This window comes from Henckelia pumila, chromosome 4 (assembly GCF_033568475.1).
Source record: "Henckelia pumila isolate YLH828 chromosome 4, ASM3356847v2, whole genome shotgun sequence".
NCBI lineage: Eukaryota > Viridiplantae > Streptophyta > Magnoliopsida > Lamiales > Gesneriaceae > Henckelia > Henckelia pumila.
Genome location: NC_133123.1, coordinates 116,487,668 through 116,501,968, shown reverse-complemented (window position 1 = coordinate 116,501,968; position 14,301 = coordinate 116,487,668). Strand labels below are relative to the sequence as shown.

The following is a 14,301-nucleotide window of genomic DNA, read 5'->3' as shown; positions in this document are numbered from 1 at the left end:
GTGCTATATCATATAATACATAACATAATTTGAGCATATCATAATCATAAAGAACAGTGTAGGTTATATCCATGAGTGTGGCTCGTAATCATGAGCGACTGATCAGTCTAAAAACCATCGTACGTGGCGGTGGATAAATTCACCTCTATGCTGGTAGTAAAACTACCCCGTGCTCGATGGAAAAACCACCTCTATGACGTTAGTAAACTACCTCTGTGCTCGGTGGTAAACCACCTCTATGCTGCCACATCACTTCAATTTCCATAAAATATTTTTTCATGCTCAACATTAAACATATCATTCATCATAAAATTATTTCATGTATGCATGCACTAAAATTTGGTCCGAAATATATATTTAAATAATTTTCATAATATTAATACTTGTACATAAAATAAATGTCATGCATAAAATAATTTAAATATATATTCCGGACTTATTATTTTTTCATGGGATTGTCCAGACTGCTGATCCCCTAGACTTAAGCCCATAAATTCTAAGACTGACCCATTAAATTAATTAAAGCCCAAATTTCATATTTAAGCCCAAATAAAATACTTAAACATAATTGGACCCAAATAAAATATTTAAGTCCAATAACTTAACTCAGCCCAATTTTAATCACTGACAGACCCAAAATTCACAAACTGACCCAATAATTTCCACGTACCCCCAAGCCCATGAAAATTATTGGACTCACTTAAATAAATAATTTAAGGTCAAAAATAAAAATAATTAGAAGCCCAAATACATTTTTAATAATTAACTTAGCCCATTAAGCACATAATTTAAATAATAACTTAAAAATAAAAATAACCGAGCCCGACTAACTTAACCCAGACCCGGACCCAACTAACATGACCCGTGACACATCAGACCCAAACCAAACCCAAAACACCCAGCCCGGCCCATCTAAAGCCTAGACACAACCTTAGTCTTTCTTTTCCTAATCCTAACTCCCGGCAGCCCTGAGCGGCTTTGGAAAAGCTGTCCGTGCTGCCTGCCCCGGCCACCTTTGGCCGTGAAACCACCGCCCATACTTAGCCAACATCAGTTCCGGCCACCACCGGCCGGATCACTACCTGGAATAGCTTCTCCAAGGTTTTGAGGTTCTAACCCAAGTGGAATCACCTTAAAACACGCTCTGTGGACCGAGAACGAGCCAATCTCCCAACCTCGCTCAACCTGCGCGATCTGCTGCGTATCAGAAGATATGGCTTTGGTTCCAGCCCTTTCCAGCCCCAAAACCTGACCAAGCTCAATCCTAGGGACCCTAAGACACATCCCCAGATGTTGGACATCAGCCTGATCCATTCCCATGGTTAAAAACGTGAGTAACAAAGGAGAATCAAAGCAAAAACATGGACTGTTCATACTATGCGAAACGTTTTTGCTCCAAATCTAAAAAAAACATTCATGCTTGATGGTTTCATACATAAAACAGATTAAATAGCTTATATGGTGTTCAAGAAAAAAATTCAACATGCCTTTCACCGAGATAAACAAATTTTCAAGCTTATAACGCGTGTACGGCGCTCCGAGACGAACGAATCTTCAAACTTGATTAAAAACCTCAAATGTTCGGCTATGGTGGCTGGTTTTCAGATGAAGAAGAGTGGAGAAGACGATGGAGGAGTCGGCTATGTGATTTAGGCGTGAGATAGGGTAGGAATTAGGGGATTTAGGATATAATTTAATTATAATTACACTAATTAACTTAATTAATTAATATACCATAAAAATGAAATTTTAAAACTTCTCAATAACATACTAATCTGATGGTAATTTATAAATCTCGAAATGATAAATTAAGGAATTTTAAAGAGTCCTAAAAAGTCATAAAAAGGGCTTATTTTGGAGGAAAATGGAACACTACTTATATATAATTATTAATACTATGATTTTTAAGAAATAATGCCTTAAAATAATATTTTAAGGCCTATAAAAATCTCATAAAATATTTGGATGAAGTACTAATATCTCGTCCGTCCACGGTCCCGTCTACGCGATAAAATCAAACAATTACTAAAAAATTCTGAAATTCCATATTTATGGGTTAAATGTTGAAATAACTTTAAATCATGCACATAATACACATAATAACACATAATTAACATTTAACCCACATTTCTAAATTTTTAAATATTTAAATTTTCATAATTATGCATGTGGATTTACGTAATCGAATTTCCTGGTGTTACACCATTTCTCCAACTTGGCGGCGATTGCTCAATATTAGGCCTCGTGCGGAGACTGGTATCCGGTGGAGGATTGGTCACGGTGAGGTTTCTTTTTGGGATGATACCTGGTTGGGTGATGCACCTCTGTCGAGCAGGTGTGATGTCAGAGGGGACCGGAGAGAGAGTGTTTCTAGCTTCTTGTCGGAGGGAGCCTAGGATTTTGATCTCCTCTGTGCGGTCGTCGCTCCCTCGGTGGCGGATGAGATTGTGCAGATACATGTTTTGGTGGATGAGCCGGATGCGGCCTTTTGGATCCACAGCACCGATGGTGCTTTTTCTGTGAGATCTGCGTGGGAGCAGGTCAGACCGAGAGGATCGATCTCGGATATCCTGACTCCTTTATAGGGGCGCTGGATGAGGCCCACCATGTCCTTCTTTCTGTGGAGAGTTTGGAATCGATGGTTACCTGTGGATGAGGTGCTCCAACAGCGTGGTATTACACTTGTGTCCAAGTGTCAATGTTGTGAGATGTCGGAGACAACCCACATTTTCATCGACGGTCCCATTGCCCATTCTATGTGGCATTGTTTTGGGGCCATATTCCGTGTCCGCATCCCCGTCACTGAGACTTTCGTATGTTTTTCAGTGCTTGGAAGCGGGGTCGCGAGTGGTCTCCTGGGGTAATGTGAAGGAGTTCATTCCATTTGTCGTACTTTGGTTCCTTTGGACTGCACGCAATGATGCTAAGCACCGTCACTTACCCTCTTATGCGGAGAAGGTCAAATTTCAATTTTTGTCTTATCTGAGACTTGCTCACTCGGCAGCCACTATCAAGCCCAACCTTTGGATTGGGGCTTTGCAGGCTGCCCGGACCATGGGTATCTCAGTTGGCCTTCAACGAATTCATAAGACTGCGATTGTCCGTTGGCTGAGGCCGCTGCTTGGGTTCTTCAAGTTAAATGTTGATGGTAGCTCGAGAGGGAACCTGGGTGAGTCTTCTGTGGGTGGGGTTGTTAGAGATTCTTCAAGGCGTGTCTTGGCTTATTTCAGTGATTTCATCGGTATGGGGTCCAATGTCCGTGCAGAGCTTTGGGCGGTTTGGAGGGGTATCCTTCTCTGTTCTGATCTTAGCCTTTTTCCCCTTTGGATTGAGACCGAATCCAAATAGCCATTCAGATTCTTCGATCTCGGAGGTGTCGTTGGGATTTGGACCATATTTTGTCGAGGACGCGTGTTTTGGTGCGAGATAGGCCGGTTCATTTCTCGCATATCTATAGGGAATGGAATTCGGTAGCGGATGCGCTGGCTCAGCTTGCTCATGACCATAGGCAGTGTTTGTTAGAGACTGGTGTTTCTCTAACCACTCACATCGCTGCCTTGGCCCGTTCTGATTTATCCGGGATTCCATACCTTAGATCTAGGTAGACCTGGCCATGGGCCGGTTCCGGGTTGGTATTTTACCAACCCTTAACCGACCCGCCCTTGGCCGGTTTCGGTCCGAGTTGGTGAACCGGCGGTTCCGGTCCGGGTCCAGGTTGGTGAACCGGCGGTTCTGGTCCGGGTCTGGGTCCGGGTCAACCCTTGTTTTTTTTTAAAAAAATAATTTTTTTAAAATTTTTTTTACAATTAAAATTTTAAAACTCTATCAAATATTTCATTATCTCAATAAAAAAATATATAAATTTATTAAATAAAAATATATACATTTAAACTTTTAACATCTTTTAATATTATATTTATTCAATAAAAAATATATGACATTTCAACTTTCAACATTTTATATTAAAAACTATGTCTATCTCAATAAAAAATATATTATATTTATTAAATAAAAAAATTACATTTCTTATATTAAAAATTATATATATTTCAATAAAAAATTTATTACATTTATTGAATAAAAAATATATTATATTTCAACTTTCAACATCTTATATTAAAAACTATACATATCTCAATAAAAAATCTGTTACATTTCAATTTAAACATCTTGTATACAAATTTTATTACATTTAATGATTTTCAATCACAATCTAATATCAAGTAATCTATTGACCTAGTGGCAAGAGTGATGCATGATACCAATTGGTCTTGAGTTCAAATCCAACTTATATAGGTTTTAAATATTTTATTTAAAATTTAACAAAATAATAAATATATTATTTAAAAATAGGCCGACCCGCCGGGTTGACCCGGGTCAACCCGTCGGTTCGGACCCGGGTCAGAACCGTCGGGTCGGCGGGTTTCAAAAGGAAAATCCGTGACCGGACCGGCCAGTGGCCGGTCCGGTTCCGGGTTTGACCCGGTTAACCACGGGTCGGGTCCGGGTTTGACCCGGACCTTGGCCAGGTCTAGATCTAGGTTTACCTAGAGCCTTTTACTCGTTTTTGGCCGTTTCTTATGGGCTTCCTTTCTTTTCTTCTGTTGCTCTAGCTTCGCCTAGACTTTTTTAATATATATATATATATATATATATATATGTAGATATTTAATTTTCTTTGCAGGTTCAGCTTTTCGGCTTCCTTCCGGAGTCTTTTAGAGTTACCTAGTCTCCCTGCCCCGATCGACTTGATTTTTCAGGGAGATATACTTGTGAGGCGTTCACTGTGGTTTCCCCTTGCCTGGCTCTTTCTTTTGGATGGTGGTAGACGGTGGTGGATACATATGCCTTCTTCTTTTTTGGTTTTCCTGTCTACTCTGTTTTTAGGATATGGTTTGGGATCTCTACGCCATATCTCTGTTACCTTTTGTTTCGGGTGTGCTGTTTGGTGGCCGCTCTTCCTTTTCCAAGGCGACCTATTTTGTTCGTTGACTCTACAGGTGATCGTGAATTTCGGGATATATATCTAGCTTAGCTTTCACCTTCAAGTCCAGCTCAGGATGTTGAAAGCGCTACATTCACGCCTCAGTGTCTGTTTGGATTTTGCCTAGCTAGAGTCATGGATTTTGCTGTCCTTTTGCTGCGCAGGATGACTTCTGCTTATGATTTGTTAGTTGTCAATGATATTTTGTCTATATTCACTCAGTTTCTAGGGTTGTCTTGGTCTGATACCCTAGTTGTTTGGATGTGACTATTTTTAATGTGTGGCCTTTTGAGGAGGTCTTGGCCTAGTTCCCCACCTCCTTTCGGATTTCCTTGTATTGCTTATTTATGTTTATATACAGGTAGGGGTCTGCCTAACCCCCGCTTCCAGCGCTGCTTTCTTAAAAAAAAAAAAACAAAGTTGAGGCAATACTAAAATTTGATAATGCAAAACTTTATCATCATTCAAATTTTTTGTAGTAGAAAAATAAATTTGTCATATTTTTAATGTGAAATTAAATATACTCTTATGCTTTTACTCGTATATCTAAGTAGGGGTGTTCATTATTCTGATATAATCGAAAAAATCGACCGAAATTAAAATTTTGGTTTTTTGGATCAGTTTTTTGGTTCGGTTTTGGATATAAAATCTGAAATTTTTGATTTTCCGATTTGGTTTCGGTTTTTAAATCGACCGAAATTAAAATTTTGGTTTTTTTGGATCAGTTTTTTGGTTCGGTTTTGGATATAAAATCTGAAATTTTTGATTTTCCGGTTTGGTTTCGGTTTTTATGTATAAAAAACCTAACCGACCGTAAATTAGGTTATTTTACAATTTAGTCCCTAGGTTTCCTCTTATTTATAAATTAAATTTTATTTATTTTAAAATTTTAGTCCTAGACTGAAGACTCCTTCACGCTTGGTTCTCACAAGTCATAGACCCCAAATCACAATTTCTCGCATCGCTTGCAAGCCCTAGCCATCCCTCACAAATTAAATTCCGCCGGACCGCCGACCGCCGACTGACGACCGCCATAGCTTTCCTCATAAAATGTATTCTTGCATCTGTTTCGCGTTTGATGCTTCTGTTTTTTAGGAAAATTTTTGAAAAAAAAAAAAAATTCAATTTCAGTGTAGTGTTTACTGCTTAGGGAATCTGCTCGATATCTTCTAAGATTTTTTTCCTGGTTATCATTTCTGAATGTATGCTGTTTGTTGTAAAGCTTGAGAATTGGGCATAACAATTTTAAATTCTTGCTGATGTGTTTTTCTGCTATTTTAGTTTATGGATAGATTTTGTTCTTCATAAATGTTTTTTTTGTGAAATGGACCACAATTACCAGGTTCTTGCATCAAGAAAAAGTTGTTATTATAATGCTAAATAAATTTTATCTTTAGATTGTACGTATCATCCATTTTGTTAGATTTGTAAGCGTCCAGATTTGCATATTCTCAAAATTCTAAACGTTTTCTTAATTGTTTGAATAAGCTGTTTGATTTTTAGAATTTTTGTTGCTGGTCACTTTTACATGATGAATGAAATTTATGTTTCTTTTATTGTGATATGTATTATTGATCAAACCGACGAAACCACCGGTCTATTATAGTATAAAACCGAACCGAAGTAAAATGGTTCGACTTCGGATTACATATTTCATTAACCGAGAACGGGAAAATCGAACCGAAATTGGACAAATTAAAACCGAACCGACCGATAAACACCTATATCTAAGAATGAGATTTGTGATTATAATTGCTGGTGAACTTTAATCTCAGACGGGTTTCTCTTACCGATTTTTATTCGCTCGGTTGATAAGATATTACAAGTAAATCGGTGCGTTATTTGAAACCCTCAGCCCTAATTTAGGATTTTGTAAATTCGATAGTGAAATTACCATAGAGACGCTCTAAACGAAAGCATCCATTCGTCTTCAATTGTGTGCAGATATGGCGAAAGAAAAGCCAAAATTCCAATTGTACAACACGATGTCGAAGCAGAAGGAGGTTTTCAAGCCTAGAATTGAGGGAAAAGTTGGAATGTACGTCTGCGGTGTTACCTCTTACGATCTCAGCCATATTGGTCATGCGCGTGCTTACGTTGCTTTCGATGTACTCTACAGGTTAATTGCAGTTTTTTTTTGAGGTATCAAATTTATGTGAATGTGATGTTTTGGTTTTTCGTTTTTGTGTTGTGATGATATATTTCATCTACGTATTTTTTTTTGCATTTATCCGATTTCTTGTATGACTAGATTGTGGTTGGGAATTATGAATGTTAGACCATTTTGGGCTGCGGCCTGCGAGCATGTTGTTTCTTGGCTGGTAGTGCTTGTTTATGGATACTTTCTAATAAAATGCATATTGTGTTAGCTCCATTTTAGTGGGTCATTGTTGAAGGTGCATTAGATACTTAGAAGCATGACTACTTGTTCTAGTATTTCCAAAATGCTTCATTTGTTGTTGTTCATTATGGAGAACAGTTCCCAGAATTGTACGGATCAATTATATTTATTGCCCATTATCACTGTGATTTTTCTGAAAAATTATGGGCTTTGGAAGGAATTTTTTTCACGGCTGATGTATTGCATGTGAAATCTGTCTTCTAATAACGTCTTGTGCCTGTTATTCCATCTGGTTAATGAGTCTCGACTGTATTCATTGAATTTTAATGCTGTAGGTATCTAAAATTTTTGGGCTATGATGTTACATATGCACGAAATTTCACCGATGTTGATGACAAGGCATGTAATTTTTCTCACTAGATGATTCAATAGTCTATTACACGTATATTTGTGTTGGATTCATTTATGTAACTGTTCACACGGTAGATCATCTGCAGATTATACGTAGAGCAAATGAGGTTGGGGAGGATCCAAAGGAGTTGAGTGGTCGTTTTTGCAATGAGTTTCTTAATGACATGGCAGATCTTCATTGTCTTGTTCCCACCCATCAACCACGGGTTACTGAACATATGCAGCAAATCAAGGACATGATTGCTCAGGTTCTTCGCGTTTCGGTTTTTTTTGTATTTATTTTTTCATAGAAGATTCAATAGCTATCACGGGCATATTCAAATCTCAGTGCAATACTGAGCTTTATCATTTCTTGAACATTCAGGCACAAGTTGGTACAAAACCGTAGTTTACTTGTAATTTTGCTTGATGTTATACTCTCCTGTTAACTCCCTCATTGGAATAAATAAATTTGTTTTTAACTCAAAAGATTACATTTAGGATTCTTAACTTCTTTTTGAATGTAGTTCTATGACAAATTTGTGAAAATTATATAATTGCCTATTATGTTTAATCATGGTAATGAGTACAATTGTTGTTTTTGTGTCCCTCTTGCAGTGTATGGAGAAATTTTGTTTCTGTTTTGTTTTGTCTTTTTTTCATGTTACATGCCATCCTTTTTCTCACATGTCAATTCTTGTCTCAATTTTGCAGATTATCAGCAATGATTGTGCATACGCTGTTGATGGTGATGTTTATTTCTCTGTCGATAATTTCCCAAATTATGGTCTTCTATCCGGACGAAAGCTAGAAGATAACCGGGCTGGGGAGCGAGTTGCTGTTGATGAGAGAAAGCGGAATCCTGCTGATTTTGCTTTATGGAAGGTGTGAACTTCTGCAGCCATTGGACTAACATAATTATCTGTCCCTTTGTACTCTTGAATGTAGAAGTTCAACCTTTTTTTTCCGTCAGGCTGCAAAACCTGGTGAACCATTTTGGGACAGCCCCTGGGGTCCTGGGAGACCTGGATGGCACATTGAATGCAGTGCCATGAGTTCTCAATACTTGACACACACATTTGACATTCATGGCGGTGGGATGGATTTGATCTTCCCTCATCATGAAAATGAGATTGCTCAAAGTTGTGCTGCTTCCTCGGAGAGCAAAGTTAATTATTGGGTACATAATGGTTTTGTGACAGCTAATGATGAGAAAATGTCTAAATCACTTGGAAACTTTTTCACAATACGTGAGGTAAATGATAGTTGGGGTGTTCTCCGATTCAATACCTTTGGACATGCTTATGCGCTCACAGCTATTTTTGATTAAATATTATTTTGTAGGTTACCAATCTATATCATCCTCTTGCACTGCGATATTTCTTGTTGGGTACTCATTATCGTTCCCCTGTTAATTATTCAATTTCTCAGATAGAAATTGCATCTGAAGCTATTTTCTATTTGTACCAGGTGAACAACTCTCTCTTCCATAGAATGTCCATTGAATCATGTTTGCTCTTTGTGTAATTGAGTTTTAAATGGGTGCCTCAAGGCTTGAGTCTGTCTTTGTGTTGGGTTTTTTGTTATGGTACATATCAATCGATCTATTGCAGCTGAAGAGCTGGTGTTATTTTGTTACTTCAGTTCTTTGAATTATTGTTTCTTTTTCCTTTTGGATTTGCAGAGCCAGCCAATCATGTTCTGTACTTAATTTTCCGCTCCATGTTAATTCTGAGTCTTTAAATATTATTGGTGCTAGAACCTTCCAATGTTCTTGGTTATGCATTTTTCATATGGACACCAAGTTTTATGGTGGCTCTTCCCTTGATGTTAAATTGAAGCCGTAACATGCAGATATCCATCGCATGCAAGCATATATTATTGTTTCTGTTAACAATCTGATGGGTGGTGGTGGTGGTTTTTTGTTTTTTTTAAATCTTGACAGACTTTGCTAGACTGCGAAAATGCTTTACTATCTCTGAGCGCAGATACCGGAACAAATGCTAAAACAGCCCGTATTAGTGCTGCTGCCCTAGAAGGAATTAATAAGTTGCATACGGAGTTTGAGACCAAAATGTCAGATGATCTGCATACTCCGACTATATTAAATTCCTCTCTGCAAGAAGCTTTGAGATACATGAATGGCTCAGTAAACATGCTCAAGGCAGGGATTTGTAATTGATAATGCACTCTGTTCTCTTCATGAGTATGCCTTTATCTATATGCTTGATGTAAAAGTTCTTTTTTCATTGAATACATTCCAGAAGAAGCAGCCAAAGCAACAACAATTATCCACGATGAAGTCCTTAGTCGATTTAGAGGAAAAGGTCAAAGAAGTTTTAGGTGTTCTTGGATTACTCTCCAATTTGAGTTACACTGAGGTGATCACTAATCTACTGCTCCTTAGTCCTTGCACTTATTATATTATGACTTACACACTCAGTCACCATTACATTCTTATATCCCACATGGTCCCACCATATATAGGTTCTGCAGCAACTTAAAGATAAAGCTTTGAAAAGGGCCTTGCTGACTGAAGAAGATGTCATGCATTCAATTGAAGAAAGGATGATTGCCCGGAAAAACAAAGAGTTCTCAAAAAGCGATCAGATTAGAGGTGACTTAGCTGCCAAGGGAATTGCATTAATGGACATTGGGAAGGAGACGGTTTGGAGGCCATGTGTTCCCATGCAACAAAACCAGTCAGATGAGTCTGCTCCATTGGAAGAGCCCTGCCTCCCTGTTCGACAAACGAACCCTCGTCCTGCAGGAAATGCTCCAACGAACCCTCCTCCAGCGGAAAACGCTCCATTGAACCTTCCAGCGGAAAACGCTAATTCAGTTTCACCAGGTGAGAAGTAGCAGGAAGCGGTGTGTGTCCAACTCGTGAACAATGTAAGTTACAGAACAAATTACACATTTATTTATATTTATAGTACCTGTTACATTGGATTTTTGAAGTTTTCTTGAGCTGTAGCGTCTCCCCTTTGTGTCGGGTTTTATACAAAATTTCTTCCAGTGGGAAAGTGGTTAAAATTGCCTGTAATTTAGATGACGAATTTTGTGGTCAGTAGAGTGCCCAAAACTAGCAGAAGCATGCTGTTCGGAACAAACTAATTTTGTTACTTCGAATATGTTATAGCAAAAAACTCCTTGGGTGCTTAAACTTTTAAATGGTGAAGTGCTCAAGAGATTAGTTTGATTGAAAACCAACAATTTTGTATCTATTTTCTACATATTTTACTTTTAGATAGATCATGGATTAGATAGATGTGCGTTTATTTATTTTCAATTTAAGCAATTTTACTTCCCTTAAGGGCAGCTCTAACGCTGCATTTTAGCGCAGCAGAAGAGCTCCAATGGGGGCGCCAAATCCTGCGCCATTTTGACGCCCCGTTTGGCCTGCGCCAAATTTGGTGCATTCATTTTATTTTTTTTGAAATTTTTTAATTACCTTTTATTTGTTTTTTTTAAATATTTAAATATTAATTAAATATTTTTGGTATTATTTTAATAACTAAATATTAGGAAAAAAAATTAATATATAATCATTTAATATAATCAATAAATAATTTATTATTAATTTAATTTAATTTTTAACATTTAAATAATTATTTTGTAAATAATTTTATTTTGTAATACAAATGCAAATAATTAAACTATAAATATAAATTGGACTACAAATATCAAATTGGAATACATAATTGAATATAAATTGGACTACAAATATCAAATTCAAATACATAAAATATTTTTTAATTAATAAAAATATTAATTATATAATTTGTAAAAATATTTATTAACGATAATTTTTTTTTATAAAAACAATATTAATTATATAATTTGTAAAAATATGTTGAATAAAATTAATTAATATATGTGAAATAAAAGGAATATTCGGAAAATATTTCTTTTGGTGTAAAATTTGGTGTAATTGGGTTGGAGATTGATATTGTATTTGGTGCAGAAATTGACTATTTTAGTGCAAAGCTTGCACTATTATAGTTTCTCGATATAACTCTGGTGCTGATTAATCGAACTGTGTGGGATTAAAGGTACGCATGCCGATTTACTTGCTCGAAAAGTGTAATGTTTCAAGCACCACATTTATAGTGTTGTCTAAATAGAGATAATTATTTTTGAGTGTTCGGCTGGTCAAATTCATTTTAAACCTAAAATAAGTTTAATATGTTATTAAGGTTATTCTGTTCGGAAATAGACTGTTCTTGTTGAAAGTAATGAATAGATGGATAGTTCTATTTTAAAGTTATTATTTGTCAAGAAATAATTGAATTGTCCAAAAAATATAGGGCATCCTATCTTTTCTATTTATATGTCTCACATTTATTTTTTTAAATATTAAATTTTTTCCTAGTTCTTTTAATTTTGAAATGTATATTTTTTTAAGCTGTTTTTTCTTTTTGAAAAGCAAATACAGGGTATTTGTTCATTTGTTTGTTTTTCCTTTTCGAAAAACAGATAAACTGGTTTCTTTTTTTAAAATTTTTTTTTTTCTTTAAAAGAAACAAATAAACAGGTGTTGTTTGACGGAGAACAATTTCTATGATAGAAAACAAAAGTAGGTACTTTTATTTGGAAGATGTAGCGAAAAACAGTATTTAATTGTTGAGTTTATTGTGAATGACATTAACATTTAGTATTTTTGAAGTATATTTCTTTTCAAGCATATGACTGTTTTTCGTTTTATATGAAGATATAGCTGATGATAATAATATATTTTAATATTTTTGTTTTACCAAAATATAGTTGATGGTAATAATATAATTCAGATAATTTAAATCATACAACGACGCAAATGAAATAGATCCAAACTAACCGAAACAATCGGACAATTACTAGACATTTAAAATTGATATTTCGACTTAACCAGACCAAATTCACGATCTAACAACAAACATGTACGCAAAAGATATATGAATATTTTGCGTAGGTATTTTCTATTACATGGTATAATTTTTTTATATGATATTTGTTTCAACAAATTATTTGACACATGTGCTTCATTCAATAATACATTTGACCTTATTTTGAGCCAGTAGGAACCTTTTCTGGAAAATTGATGCATTTTGAAGAAAAGTACAATTCCCCCCTTAAAAAAATTTAGATGAATATCCTTACTCATTTAAAGTATCGAATTTTCATGTTGTAAAATTAAATTCAATCGAAAAAAGGGGCAGCATCTCAAATGTATTTTTTGATTATCCCAAAAACACACGAATTCTAATTATATATATATATACAAACATCTCTCGAGGTTCTATTTCCAAACGACAAAAAGAATTTGAACAATATCCAAAACTTTTTCTAAATTATGCAGTCGCAATAACTCTCAGAGTTTTAACTTCTCAAGAAATAAAAATAAAAGCCATCTAATTTAAAAGTTCATAAATTTGTCCCAATAACTAAAAATATTACTTTTCATTATGCCCACGCACAAAACAGGCCATAGTCGTGAGGGGTGGACACAAGCCCTACATGAAATGACCAAATAAATATGACAAGTAAAATGTAAAATGAGATGAAATGAAAATGCAATGCATGATGATCAATAGAAATTGCATCCTTTTGGATTTGAAAAACCAATAATTGTTCTTCTGTACATGATTTTTAGCTCCATATTAATTCTGTCTTTAAAATATAACGGCGCTCCAGATATTATACCTTTCAATTGGATTGAACTTAAACATAAGAGAATGTATAAATCTTAAGTCTTAAAGTGAAATTCTCCCGAAACCGTAAAAAAGGGTCTCGAAGGATTTGGCTTCAAATTTGCATAAAAAAATTTGTTTCCATTTAATTTATTGTTGTTGTTTTGATATGCATATATAATTAAAGCATTTTTTTTGCTTTATAAAATACCAAATATTTGCATACTAAGTAACTTTTTCTTTTTAACTTGCATGATTTTAGAGTAGGTCTCTTGTGAGATATGTCGACTCAATCCATATTGAATAATGAAAAGTAATACTAATTTTAGACTCTGATTAGCTTTAGCGAGTAGCTATTAGTCTAGTTAAGACTTTTAGCCGACATTTAATAATACTGTAATTATTTGTTTATAGGATGGACTAGAGAAATAGTATCGCTAGGTTGCTTATTTTGAGGTACAGACGTACTATCCAAGATACCCTAGTTGAGTATGCATATTCTATATTTGCATGATTTATATGGCATGACTTATGTGCAATTATTATGTCACGATTATTATGCTGCATGCATTATCACATTGAGCCTATACCTTGATATTACTAGTAGAGGGGTAGCTCAGACCCGAGGTTTGTGGATGGATTCCATGGATTTGGGTCAGGTTTCCAAGTATTTCTTATGGTATGAGAGTACCTCCTGATGCGACGACCCAGCGTGCTACATACCATGATGCTATTTGTTGAGCAAGAGTTTCTACCGTGATAGATTTTCGATACCTGTTCATTTTCATTTAGCATTCATAGCATGTGTATACTCATACTTTCGTACTGAGCATTGTTAGCTCACGTCCTCGGTTTTTGTTCTGGACACCACATTCTATAGGGCATGACTTAGGTTGGACGGATCGGGAGGTAGCGGT

General features: G+C 35.7%; 1 protein-coding gene across 5 annotated transcripts; it reads left to right on the top strand.

Moving 5' to 3' along the window:
* Positions 1-5,900: 5,900 nt before the first annotated feature.
* Positions 5,901-11,035, top strand: LOC140860392 (cysteine--tRNA ligase 2, cytoplasmic-like). Of its 5 annotated transcripts, none has more exons than XM_073263407.1 (10): positions 5,901-6,036; positions 6,929-7,103; positions 7,661-7,724; positions 7,823-7,984; positions 8,430-8,600; positions 8,689-8,970; positions 9,060-9,185; positions 9,661-9,879; positions 9,980-10,096; positions 10,203-11,034. In XM_073263407.1, exons 2-10 carry the CDS (start codon positions 6,931-6,933, stop codon positions 10,575-10,577), a joined length of 1,689 nt encoding a protein of 562 aa, XP_073119508.1. In that variant the 5' UTR covers positions 5,901-6,036; positions 6,929-6,930; the 3' UTR covers positions 10,578-11,034. The 5 variants fall into 5 exon arrangements, with proteins under 5 accessions (XP_073119508.1, XP_073119504.1, XP_073119506.1 ...); XM_073263403.1 differs by having other exon boundaries at positions 5,911-6,817; positions 10,203-11,035; XM_073263404.1 differs by lacking the exon at positions 5,901-6,036 and having other exon boundaries at positions 7,003-7,126; positions 10,203-11,033.
* Positions 11,036-14,301: the final 3,266 nt, after the last annotated feature.

Coding starts and splice junctions, on each gene's coding strand:
- LOC140860392 (XM_073263403.1), top strand. CDS start 6,931: ATGGCGAAAGAAAAGCCAAAATTCCAATTGTACAACACGATGTCGAAG. Junction 8,601..8,688: donor CTGATTTTGCTTTATGGAAG/GTGTGAACTTCT, acceptor TTTTTCCGTCAG/GCTGCAAAACCTGGTGAACC. Junction 10,097..10,202: donor CCAATTTGAGTTACACTGAG/GTGATCACTAAT, acceptor CACCATATATAG/GTTCTGCAGCAACTTAAAGA.